This window comes from Nerophis lumbriciformis, linkage group LG06 (assembly GCF_033978685.3).
Source record: "Nerophis lumbriciformis linkage group LG06, RoL_Nlum_v2.1, whole genome shotgun sequence".
Lineage (NCBI taxonomy): Eukaryota > Metazoa > Chordata > Actinopteri > Syngnathiformes > Syngnathidae > Nerophis > Nerophis lumbriciformis.
The window spans coordinates 50,882,512-50,895,710 of NC_084553.2; the positions used below are offsets into that span (position 1 = coordinate 50,882,512).

At 38.0% G+C, this 13,199-nt stretch overlaps 1 protein-coding gene across 1 annotated transcript in view; it reads right to left on the bottom strand.

The window, feature by feature from the left end:
- Positions 1 to 13,199, bottom strand: part of mmp2 (matrix metallopeptidase 2) — a 72,291-nt gene that overhangs the window by 3,544 nt on the left and 55,548 nt on the right. Inside the window, exons 6-15 of the mRNA XM_061964534.2 lie at positions 12,449 to 12,597; positions 11,127 to 11,255; positions 10,718 to 10,891; positions 10,157 to 10,330; positions 8,145 to 8,318; positions 7,919 to 8,074; positions 7,720 to 7,846; positions 5,993 to 6,129; positions 2,418 to 2,577; positions 2,233 to 2,342 (exon numbers count right to left, since the gene is read on the bottom strand). Of these exons, the coding sequence (XP_061820518.1) occupies positions 2,233 to 2,342; positions 2,418 to 2,577; positions 5,993 to 6,129; positions 7,720 to 7,846; positions 7,919 to 8,074; positions 8,145 to 8,318; positions 10,157 to 10,330; positions 10,718 to 10,891; positions 11,127 to 11,255; positions 12,449 to 12,597 (1,490 nt within the window). The remainder of the gene's footprint in view (positions 1 to 2,232; positions 2,343 to 2,417; positions 2,578 to 5,992; positions 6,130 to 7,719; positions 7,847 to 7,918; positions 8,075 to 8,144; positions 8,319 to 10,156; positions 10,331 to 10,717; positions 10,892 to 11,126; positions 11,256 to 12,448; positions 12,598 to 13,199) is intronic.

The following is a 13,199-nucleotide window of genomic DNA, read 5'->3' on the forward strand; positions in this document are numbered from 1 at the left end:
TTTTTTATCAGCGACCAGAAGTTGCGACCTCTTTAGTCGATGTTCTCTACTAAATCCCTTCGGCAAAAATATGGCATTATCGCGAAATGATCAAGTATGACACATAGAATGGACCTGCTATCCCCGTTTAAATAAGAAAATCGCATTTCAGTAGGCCTTTAAACTATTCAGTCACACAGATGAAAACAACATTGAAAGAGAACATTGTTCAGCACTATTTACAGTACTGTTTTATCCGAGGGGAGACTGAGGGCAGCAAGAGAACATGAGAGACTGGTTAAAATTACAATGCCGTGAACGCACCGGTCTTAACCATGCACATAGACAAACAAGAACAGTGAGGGACTGCAAAAACTAAACTGTATTGAAGAAAATGGCAAAAAAACATGTAAAAAAAAAAATTATAATGTACTTGTTGTTAAAGAAGTGGTTTGATACAAATAATTTAACTCTTATTTAAAAAAAATTATGTATGTAGAAAATTAAACATAAATATTACTGAGATCGAAAGAGGAAATTAAATAACATTTCTTGGAGTAATTTTACAAAATAAAATCAGTTCAAAGCCCCATATGAACTTTATCAAGGCAAAGCTATGTAAATCTCTTGCAATAATATCTAAAGTCAAAGAACTGCTAAATGAAAAAAAACTATTTATTTATACTGTTCCCTGGTTCTCCCTTACATGACCTTTGGCCGAGAAGTATGGGGAAACACTTAAAAAAACAATCTTAATCCAATTAGTTGAATTAAAAAAAGAGTGATCCGCATTGTGAATAAAGTGGCTTACAGGGCACATACAAATGATCTTTTCATTGACTTAAAGAACTAAAATTAATGGATTTGGTTGACTTTAAGACAGCACAATGTATGCATAACGAACAAAAACAAGTTACCAGTGTATATACAGGGATTGTTTCAAAAACGAGACTTTATCATTTCCGAAATCGTTGGGATTAATGTATGGAATAATTAGGACCCAGAGTTAAAAGACTGTAAAACTTGAATTCAATTTAAAATTATTTTACAGAAATCAATTGTAAAAAAACATGTTGAGAATGGATGCTAAGCATGTAAAATAAACATGTTGGAACTTTTTCCACATTTGATTTTAATTTTATTTTGTGATTAACGGAAAACAAAACATTTTTACAACTACATGCATTGATAGTTTTTTTCTATTTCTATTTTGTAAATACACTGGGATAGATGTAATAAGCTTTCGCTTCTGCCTATTCCATTTCAGACAATATGTATATTTAAAAAATGTCCTCTCTTTATCTGTCAAAATGTTTAAAAATGTCTGAATAAATGAAACTTGAAAGGAGATGAAGGGCAACAAAAGACGAGTGAAGTCCATAGCTGTCACTATTAATTTAGATGTCTCCAAACATCTTAATACCTACTGTGTAGAGAGTAGAAAAAAAAACATTTCCAAAATGCTAATAACAATGCTAACAACAAAGCGACATGCTAAAAACCCTCAAAAAAATACCTATAGGCTCATAGGACAGCAATAAAATGTGAACAACTGCTAAAAACTACACTGCACTGAATGCGTCAGTCCTAACCATATACACTGACAAACAAAATTAGTGAAAGGTCTCCCGTATTCTCAAAGCAGACACATTTGATCTGAGCGCAGCATACGGGCAGTATAAACATGCACTAAAACCCTTTAAAACATCATTTATTATCTGCCAGTTGGCGCTGAAAAAGTGACTGGAAAAAGGGCTTAAGAAGTAGAAACTTCAGTCCTAACTGTTCGTCAAATTTCTGGCATTCTAGAGACGTATCCAATGTTTTACGACAAATCAGAACATACCAATTGTTGATTACTTGAAAGCATTCTAAAGTCTATCCCCCCACTGTGAACAAGGCTTCACCCGCACAGTCTATGGCCCACATATAATGCAGCCTCGCTGAAAGTCGCTCCTCAAGGAAGCAAACAGAGGCTCGCCTGTAAAGTTGCACAGACTCGCTTTATATCAAGATGTTGGTGCTGCGTCTATTCGGAAAGCCGCAATGGAAAAACCCTCGGTCACATTCCACTGGCAAAATATTCCAATCCAATCCGAAGCCGACAGTGGTCTTCGCCGATGTGCATTCCTTAAATTTACCCAGCATTTACTAAAACTTTTCACTACAAAGCAAAGCTAACATTAAGTGTTGTCATGCTTTTTAATTACCTGAACTTATCATCGACACCAAAACATTACAAGCAAAAATTACCAATTTCGTTGAGACTGAAGGCAGCGTCAACGTTATCTGGGATGCCATTCCAGGATTCAGCAATAAGTTTGGGGAATCCGCTGTCCATCGCCTTTGTGTTTTCATCATATCTACAAATGTACACACAGTGGTTGTAACACCGAACATAAAACTTCTGCGGTGAACATTCGTGTTTTGTTCTTCACCTCCAAAAGTTGTCGCCGGAAAAGAGGTAGGTTTTCTTGTTCTTCCTAAAGCTGAAGGCGGCGTCAATCTGCTCCACGTCGCTTGGCAGGCCCAGGCTGCTCAGCTTCTTGGGGTAGCCCTTCTGCAACTCGTCGGCCTTGTAGACCCACATCTCATTGCCTATTGGAGGAATACCAAAACAAAAATATAAAACATGTAATGTATTTTTTTTCACCCTTTTGAAGGCAAAAGGATAGGGAAAAAGAAGGAACATATGGACTACAACATTGGAATACAATGGCGAACTCGCACAAAGGTCTTGGGGTAAATCTCGACCATATAAGTGTAACCAGCCTGGTTTAGTCCTGTTTTTTTCTGTTCCGCCGGGGACTTGAACTTGGGTCACCCAGTAGAGAAACATGCGCGCTAACTACCAATCCAATGCAGCGAAATTTCGTTCTTATCTGTACTGTAAAGTTCAAATGTGAATGACGATAAAGGAAGTCTAAGTCTCTAAGTCTAAGTCTAAAAGCCCAGGCTATGAATCAGGAAGCTGGCATTGCTCTTGATGTTGTGCTGTTCTATTAAAAAGACAATTATCCGCCTTCTAAGGTAATCCTTTTCCAGACTTGATTGTTGGGGAAAGTCAAAGACAAAATTGCCTTCTTTTTTTTTGGACAGTTGCTTGATGACTCTGCCTAATTGATTCCGAGTTTCTTTAAATTAGTGTCATCAGTCCTCCACTTTTTGCTAACTTGCTGACACCCTTCTCTCATTTCTCAAGGCCACTGGCATGTGTGAGCGACAGGATGAAAAACCTCTGACTCGCTTGGTAGACGCCTTGGCGCCACCTGTTGCCATCTGTGGACTCAATATGCTGAGGCTAACAACCCTTATTAGTTTGCCTGTCCTGAAAGGTCCAAGAACTAAGACGTCGTCGATAAAAAACCTTTATCGCATCGTTTGTGTTTAAAGTGATGGAAAAAAAAGACTCGCTTCAACTTTGACTTTGAATCTCTTATTTTCCTGTGATATCTGTCCCTTCAGGGCACTAGATTGTGAGAGTTACTGGCGGAAAAGCCCAGACTTGCTTGGGCATGACCAATTTTTATTAGACTTATCGAGGAGGAAAAATAGTGTCTTTTTAGTGGGTTGATGAAGTCACACATTTTATACAAAGCATTTGTGGTGCTAAAAATGTTTTATTTACTTTCAAATCGCAATTTTTATTAATTTAGATACTAAATCTATTTATTTTCAAAAATTGATTAGACATATATATATACATATATATATACACGTTAGGTCAGGATTTTATAAAGGTCAGATTTTTAACCTGCGAAACAGGCTTGTAGGGATGATATAGTCTCTGTGTTTTTTCCTGACCTAACGTATATTCCGCTCTACCCCGGTATTGAGCACTGTATAACGGATGTACCACAGAAACCTCGACTATACATACACATACACATATACATATATATATATATATATATATATATATATATATATATATATATATATATATATATATATGTATATATATATATATATGTATATGTATATACATATATTTCTAATTGATTTATATATATATATATATAGTCATATATATACATATATTTCTAATTGATTTATATATATATATAAATCAATTAGAAATATATGTATATATATGACTATATATATATATATATAAATCAATTAGAAATATATGTATATATATATATATATATATATATATATATATATATATATATATGTATATGTATATACATATATTTCTAATTGATTTATATATATATATAGTCATATATATACATATATTTCTAATTGATTTATATATATATATAAATCAATTAGAAATATATGTATATACATATACATATATATATATATAAATCAATTAGAAATATATGTATATATATATATATATATATATATATGTATATGTATATACATATATTTCTAATTGATTTATATATATATATAGTCATATATATACATATATTTCTAATTGATTTATATATATATATAAATCAATTAGAAATATATGTATATATATGACTATATATATATATATATATATAAATCAATTAGAAATATATATATATATATATATATATAAATCAATTAGAAATGTATGTGTGTATATATGTACAGTATATATATATATATATATATATATATATATACATACAGTATATGCGTGTGTGAATGTATGTACAGTATATGTGTATATGTATGTATGTCCATCCATCCATCCATCCATCTTCTTCCGCTTATCCGAGGTCGGGTCGCGGGGGCAGCAGCTTAAGCAGGGAAGCCCAGACTTCCCTCTCCCCAGCCACTTCGTCCAGCTCCTCCCGGGAGATCCCGAGGCGTTCCCAGGCCAGCCGGGAGAGATAGTCTTCCCAGCGTGTCCTGGGTCTTCCCCGTGGCCTCCTACCGGTCGGATGTGCCCGAAACACCTTCCTAGGGAGGCGTTCGGGTGGCATCCTGACCAGATGCCCGAACCACCTCATCTGGCTCCTCTCGATGTGGAGGAGCAGCGGCTTTACTTTGAGCTCCCCCCGAATGACAGAGCTTCTCACCCTATCTCTAAGGGAGAGCCCCGCCACTCGGCGGAGGAAACTCATTTCGGCCGCTTGTACCCGTGATCTTGTCCTTTCGGTCATGACCCAAAGCTCATGACCATAGGTGAGGATGGGAACGTAGATCGACCGGTAAATCGAGAGCTTTGCCTTCCGGCTCAGCTCCTTCTTCACCACAACGTATGTATGTACTGTATGTATATATGTATATATTTTTTTAAGAATCAGTTTCTGCATTAAACAACTATTATTGATATTATCATTATAATTAGTAGTAGTAAGTATTATATAGTAGTAGTCTTCTCAATTCCTTTGTAAATTTATATCCTAAGTATTAAAAAGCTGGGACCGTGTTGGAATGAGTCTATTTTTCTTCATTCGTTTAATACATTCTGTGATATTTGGGGAAGAAAAAAAAAAAGAAAAAAAAAAATATATATATATATATATATATATATATATATATATATATATATATATATTTAAGTCATACCTCAGCAGCCGAAAGGAGCTTTTGTAACCTGTATCCTGTTTTGAAAAGGTTTTTTATCATAATACGTATACCAAATAATATATTACGAGAATCGTGTTGAATCGAGAATCACTTCTGAATCGAATCGTAACCACAAGAATCGTAATCGAATCAATTCGTGAGGTGTCCTAAGAGTCCCACCTCTACTAATTATTTAATGGTGCACACTGGGTTCTGTGTAAAAAATAAAGCACCCAAATGTCAGCTAAAAGCGTAGCTAGCTGTGTTTTGACAGACGATGTAACGCTAACAGGAAAGCAAGAGCATCATTGTGTTAGTAAAATACCCAAAAATGTAGCAAGAGCCACTAATAAGTAGACTGGGATGTTTTGGCAGACCTTGCAAAGTATCAGCCAATGTCTCCATGATGTTCCACAAAGTAAAAAAGGGCTGACCGTTCAAAGTAAAGTCATCCAACTATTTCTTTCTGACGTTACAATGCCAGAAATCAGCAGTTTATTCATCCAACCTGAGAAGAAGACCGTCTTCTCCTCCAATGGGTTCTCATAGGCAGCGTCGATCTTGCTCGGCAGGTCTGACCAGTAGGTGGCCACCAGCATGGGCCCACTGGGCTTGCCTCTGAAGTTGACCGACCTGAACAAGAACCTGACACAAAGAAGAGAAGGAGTGGTTTAAAAAAGGGGGGTCTGCGGGGGTGTAGAGGTGGGCTCAGTGTTTTAGAGTGGGAGTAGTAGTAGGGGCTGCACTGGCAGAGTCAGCCACAAAGACCTGATTCATGAGCATCTGGTTGTCGTTAAAGGCGAGAGGCTACACAGTGGAACAAGACCCATCTTGCCTGGGTTTGCAATAAAGCTGCACAACAACAACCGCCACAGCTTCCCCAACGCTTTTCCGCTGACCCAGTTTATTTTTTAAGGCAAAAAGATAGGCCAAGTAAAAGTAGAGCGGAGAATGGGGTTACTTTTTTTTTTTTTTTAAATGACAGCAAAAAGTGTTTGTACGATTGCACCAGGAGCGATTAATCACTTTTCTGTGACCTTTTGACAGTTTGTACGTTTTATCGGGTACGATATGTGGAAAAAATCAATGTTTACAAGAATTGAAAGAAGTTCATTTGCTGTATGAAAAAACAAGTGAACTTCAAATTTTTCTAATTTAAAGAAATTATAAAAAAAAATAGATTTTTTTACTTAAAATGTTACGACATAATTTTACTAAAACAACTTTTTGTATTATTATCAAGTATTATTTAGATTTTTTTTTTCCCTACTACAACTTTATACTTATGACTTTTTCCTTATAATACACATCGTTTTTTTCTGGTGTAATTTTATGAAAAAGATTAAATGTTTAGAAATTGAAACGTTTATAATGGAAACAATTATAATGTTAGAAGAAAAAACGTTTTTAAAGTAGATTTATGATTATACTGTTTTGCAAAATGTATATATTTAATTTAATATACTAACAGATTTTCCCCTCACAATTTAACAACTTTATTTTAGTGAAATGTTGTTTTTTTGTGTTCTTATGAATTAATTCTAGTTAATAACGTGACTTTTTTTCTTATAGTGTTACAACATGATAGTTATAATTATCGCATGTGGCGTAATATTACAAAGAAAAGTCATAAAAGTAAGAGAAAAAAAACTATACTTTTAGAACGCAGTTGGAATATTAGATGTTTTCCTTTTTGTAAATGAGATGCAACTTTATGACTGTGATTTTCATATACATGTGGTATGGCTGGCCTTTCTGATGTATATGTAATTCTCTGCTTTGACATGAATCTACCTTTGAGACACTGAATAAAGTTTTTTTTTTTTGGACTGTTTTGCATTGCAACTATGCGCTTGGACTATTTGAGCATCATGAGTCACATGATGTAAATTTCATCACAGCTGGATTTCCCAACAACGGGCCAGAAAGTTTCAAAGCAGAGACTCTGTGAGGTTGTGAGCTGTACCGGTTTTATCTACCCAATGTAGCAGGATGAAAGCAGTTTTTAGTAACAAAAATATTTTTTTAATTTGAATTGAGAGCCTCAGCAAAAACTTCAAACAGGGTCTTGCTCATCACTTTACTGCTGTATGAGTAACTGCTTACAAAAAGGCGCCTGTTGGGTGTGTTTACAGTTCGTCACCTTTTGGTTGCTGCAGCAGTAAAACACTTCAAGTGGTTGAAAGCATCCAAAAACAAGGAAAACATGCAAACCAAGTAGTTTTGGTAGTTTACCGGTCCTTGAAGAAGAAGGTCTCTCCTCTAATTTGTGCTACAGCATCAAAGACAACAGGTTCTTTACAGATGTCCATAGGGGTAACAGGTCCCTGGGTTGGAGGCATGGGTTTGTCCGTAGGAACACCTGTTGGGAATGTAAAGGGAATTATCATTGTCTGGGCTGTAATAAAAACCGTCTGTGGTATTTCCGTCTTACCGTAGAGCTCCTGGATGCCCTTGATATCATCGCTGGAAAGTCTGAAGTCTTTGGTGAAAGTGTAGACGGGGGCCATCAGTGCACCAGGGTCTTGAGAGTGCTCCAAGCCGAGGGCGTGACCGAACTCGTGAGCAGCCACCAGGAATAAACTGTAGCCTGGAAGCAAACCACAGCGTAACATATGTACCTTGCAGGTGTGCTTCAGCAAAGCCTTAGCAAGAATTACCTTGGTCTGGACAGAAACCCCACTTGCGGTCGTCGTCGTAGCTCTTGGTAGTAGCGCACCACATCTTGCCATCGCTGCGCCCGGATGTGGTGCACGAGTCATAGGTGTCTGCCAAGAAGGTGAAGGGGAAGACGCATGGGCTGCCCTCGCCGTTTCCTCCGACTGTTGACATGGCTGCAAAGACCGACGACAATTCACATTTTGAAAAGTACCTCATAGGGGCGGTAGAAAGGTTCTGCTTGTGTACCCTCAAATCCTGACATGAGGTCTTAACAGTACAACTATGAACCCTTTTCTTACGATTAAAGTCAGCAAAGGCCTGATTCAGATGTCTCTCAAAGGTAAAAGGTAAACACGATAGTCAAAGACCCTCTAAATGACAATAGCGCTATGCTGTTTTACGATCTACTACTTAACAAAAAGACTCATCAAAGATAGTGCTTAGCTGTTTTCAAGGACCTATTCAAGTTAAAGATCGTCTATATGACAGAAGCACTGTGCTGTTTTTTTAGAACCTTCAGCAAAAAGTCAAGTTAAAGATCGTCTATATGACAGAAGCACTGTGCTGTTTTTTTAGAACCTTCTGCAAAAAACATTTCCAAAGATCCTCTATTAAACCAGCTTGATTTGCTGTTTTTCAGGATTTACTGCAACAATGCTCGTCAAAGATCCTCTATATAACAGAAGCGCTCTGTTGATTTTTAGAAACTTCTGCAAAAACACTTGTCAAAGATACTCTATATCAGTGGTTTTCAACCTTTTTGGAGCCAAGGCACAATTTTTTGCGATTAAAAAATCCAGAGGCACACCACCAGCAGAAATCATTAAAAAACGAAACTCAGTTGACATTAAAAATTTGTTGTCGCAATTGTTGGATATGACTTTAAACCATAACCAACCATGCATCAATAAAGCTCTTGTCTCAAAGTAGGTGTACTGTCACGACCTGGCACATCACGCCCTGACTTATTTGGAGTTTTTTGCTGTTTTCCTGTGTGTTGTTTTAGTTCTTGTCATGCGCTCTTATTTTGGTGGCTTTTTCTCTTTTGTTGGTATTTTCCTGTAGCAGTTTCATGTCTTCCTTGAAACTATATTTCCCTGATCTACTTTGTTTTAGCAATCAAGAATATTTCAGTTGTTTTTATCCTTCTTTGTGGGGACATTGTTGATTGTCATGTCATGTTCGGATGTACTTAGTGAAGCCGTCTTTGCTACACAGTAAGTCTTTGCTGTCGTCCAGCATTCTGTTTTTGTTTACTTTGTAGCCAGTTCAGTTTTAGTTTTGTTCTGCATAGCCTTCCCTAAGCTTCAATGCCTTTTCTTAGGGGCACTCACCTTTTGTTTATTTTTGATTAAAGCATTAGACACCTTTTTACCTGCACACTGTCTGCCGCCGTTCCCGACATCTACAAAGCAATTAGCTACCGGTTGCCACCTACTGATATGGAAGAGTATTACACGGTTACTCTGCCGAACTCTAGACAGCACCGGCACTCAACAACAACACATAATTTGCTGACTATAATTACTGGTTTGCAAACAATATTTTTAACCCAAATAGGTGAAATTAGATAATTTCCCACGGCACACCAGACTGTATCTCATGGCACAGTGGTTGAAAAACACTGCTCTACATGACACAAGCACTCTGCTGTGCTTACTGTAAAAGTGTTCCTATATTTTAAGCTTAACTAGCAGACGAGTCTGATGTCATTACTGAGGTTGATTTGGCCCGTGAGCCACCAGTTGAATATCCCTGATTTAGGGTCTTCAACATACATGTCTGTGGATGTCAGAATCCACAGACAAAGGACAAACCTCAACGACATTGGAACCACAAACCATATTTCAACAGTGCTAACCCAGGGAAATCTCAAAATACTTCGGCCAACCATAACCGAGTGCGGAAATCCCCCAATGGAGCTTGCCCCCCCTGGAGAGTATGATGCATATCAGAGCAGCCCAGTAAACACAGCTGATGAACTCCAACAGAAGAAGAAGACACCACCAACCGGTCTCAGGGCAGAAGCCAAAGGTTTTGTCCTGGTCGTAGTCCTCGGTGGTGGCGCACCAACGGTAGCCGTCGTCTCTGCCAGAGGTGGTGCAGCCGTCGTACTTCTCGCCCTGGAAGGTGAAGGGGAATTTACACGGGGCGCCGTCGCCGTTTCCGCCCAGGGTGAACAGCACTGCAATGCAAAGGGAAGACACAGCATCCATCCAAAGTCATGTACACGTGATACAAAACGGGTTTTAGGTGGATGAAACAACAGGCATGCTACGCTGATAAACGAGACAAAGCCAAGTTTGCAAAAAGTGGGGCAGGAACATTTTCTTGGCATACAATGCAACATCCTTGTGTCTGTCCAGTAGGAATAACTCAATACCGTTCAAACCTGTGCTTCAAGGAGTGCATCTGAGGTCAACGTTAAACACGTAAACAAACTGAGTAATTGCCGAGACACGTCGACAAGGTAGGATTAATCACTGCTTCTGTCTACTCCTGCTCTGAGGACGCTGAATTTTGCAGGTGTAAACATGCAATGTTCTTCGATGTAACTTTGGCGGAAACCTACGTTCATGAGGACAGAAGCCATATTTGCCCTCGTCATCAAAGTTGTAGGAGGTGGAGCACCACAGGAAGCCGTCGTCGCGACCTTGAGACGTGCAGCTGTTGTACTCGGTGCCCATGAACAGGAAGGGGAACTTGCAGAACTCTCCGTCCGCGTTGCCGAACTTCACCTTCACCACTGTCAGAAGGAGAATTTCGTGATAAACAGATCTGCAGCAACAGCTCTATCTGGGTCAGCGTGTGCATGTGGGAGTTTGGGATGTCTTTGTCTTCCAGACTGATTTTTGGCATGCCTAGCGCCAGAAGGTTCAACAAAACAATCCTTGAAAAGTATCTTGGTTCTTTGGTTATGTTGCATTTCAGACGAGTTGCAGCACTTTGGCTAACGTTGCTTTTTTTTAAATTATTTTTACCTTGGCCGTCTCCTAGCGTCCACTGCTCATCATCGTCAAAGTGGGAGTCGCCACCTATTCCCGGTCCAGGGGCGAAAGCGTGAGCCAAGAGGCCATCTTTGCCATCAAACGGGTAACCATCACCGTGTTCTGTTAAAGACAGTCATTAGCCTCATATATATATATATATATATATATATACATACATACACACACACACACACACACACACACACACACACACACACATATACAGTATAAATGTATATATATATATACCTGTACACAGTACAGGCCAAATGGGTTTTCTTTATTTTCATGACTATTCACATTGTAGATTGTCACTGAAGGCATCACAACTATGAATGAACACATGTGGAGTTATGTACTTAACATAAAAAAAGGTGAAATAACTGAAAACATGTTTTATATTCTAGTTTCTTCAAAAATAGCCACCTTTTGCTCTGATTACTGTTTTGCACACTCTTGGCATTCTCTCAATGAGCTTCAAGAGGTAGTCACCTGAAATGGTTTTCACTTCACAGGTGTCATAGTTTTGATGCCTTCAGTGACAATCTACAATGTAAATAGTCATGAAAATAAAGAAAATGCATCGAAATTAGAAGGTGTCCACATTTTTGGCCTGTACTGTATATATGTACAACTTTTATAGATGTATCAGGCTTTGCTACACATCTTGAAATTTAGTCTGGCACTCTGCCAACTGTCAGTTGTCCACAGTTGTATTTAAAAAAAGGTATGTGATCATCATTGCAGATTAATTCCTTTTAATGTTGATTACTAACCCTAATCATCTATTGCTGACACTGTATTTATTTTTAGTTCCCCGGCTAGCAGCTAATTGTGTGTTTCCATACACAGTCTGGAGCCGCTCACTACAGCTAATAATAATCACCTCCTTTACGCGAAATAAACCACATTTCTTAGTAGCTTAAGTGTAACTATAATGTAGTATTATCGCTGGAGGAGGTATGTTAATGGCTAAGCTAACTGTTAAGCTAGCTTAAAATAAACAAGAAATAAGTGCTTAGTAAATTTTAAGAAGTGTAGATGGAACCATGTTATCGTAGAAAGTAAGGAGATATTAACAGGAAATTTAAAAATAGATTAATAGGAGTTTAGTGAGAAGATAATACAACATAATATAAAGTAGTGTTGGTGTGTCAGTATTGTCGCATTACACGACACGTAAAAGGATCGTTCCATAAATTAGTGATAACAAGGGAAACAAGGGTAGTATCAGTATATGATCAATACTATGGTGAGTAGGTCAATATCCTATTCCAACGTCTCGACCTTCGTTCTCTTCATGAGTCATGTACCGTTGCGTCCAAAATTGACCATGATATCTGCCTCGCCGTCCATGAGACGGGTGAACGAAAGCGGCGTGACGTCACTCCACACTTTGAAGGCTCGGAAGAAGGCGTCGTTGATGACTTCCTCGTCCAGATCAGGAGTGTAGCCCAGGATTCTGAAGAAAGAAAATGGAGAAGAATTAATCTGTTAGCTCAAGGCCATAAATAGAGGTGTTGAGTAATAGTCCGGGCAAACAAGCTGGGGTACTGAAAGGGGAACTGCATTTTTTATTTTGCCTATCGTTCACAATCCCTAAGTGAGACAAGAAGACATATGTCTTTCTTTTTTGTGTATTCAAAATGGTTAAATAGAGTTTGCAGTGGATAGCTAACAATGTAGCTAATATGAGTAATTTATTGCGCCCATAAAGCCCTCTAAAAAAACATTAAAAAAACGCCAACAATACTTCAATTTACCTGAATATTAACCAAGCGTTAGCAACGTTGTTATTATAAGAGCTAACGTCGAGGAACTACTTTTAAAAACATGGTGCATTGATCACAGAGAGGTAACTAGCTTATGCAGCTATTGACACACTGAGCTGCTGCATTGCCTCTGAGTTGGTAAAAGTTTGCGCTGGGTTATAAATCATGCCCCCCACTTGTACAGTAGAAGGTTGTGGCTATAAACCGAGAAGTTGGTCAACTCTGACATTCAATTTATTGCTAGGAATTTAAGACCCAACAATATGTTAGTTTGATCCCACCGTTTTTTCCC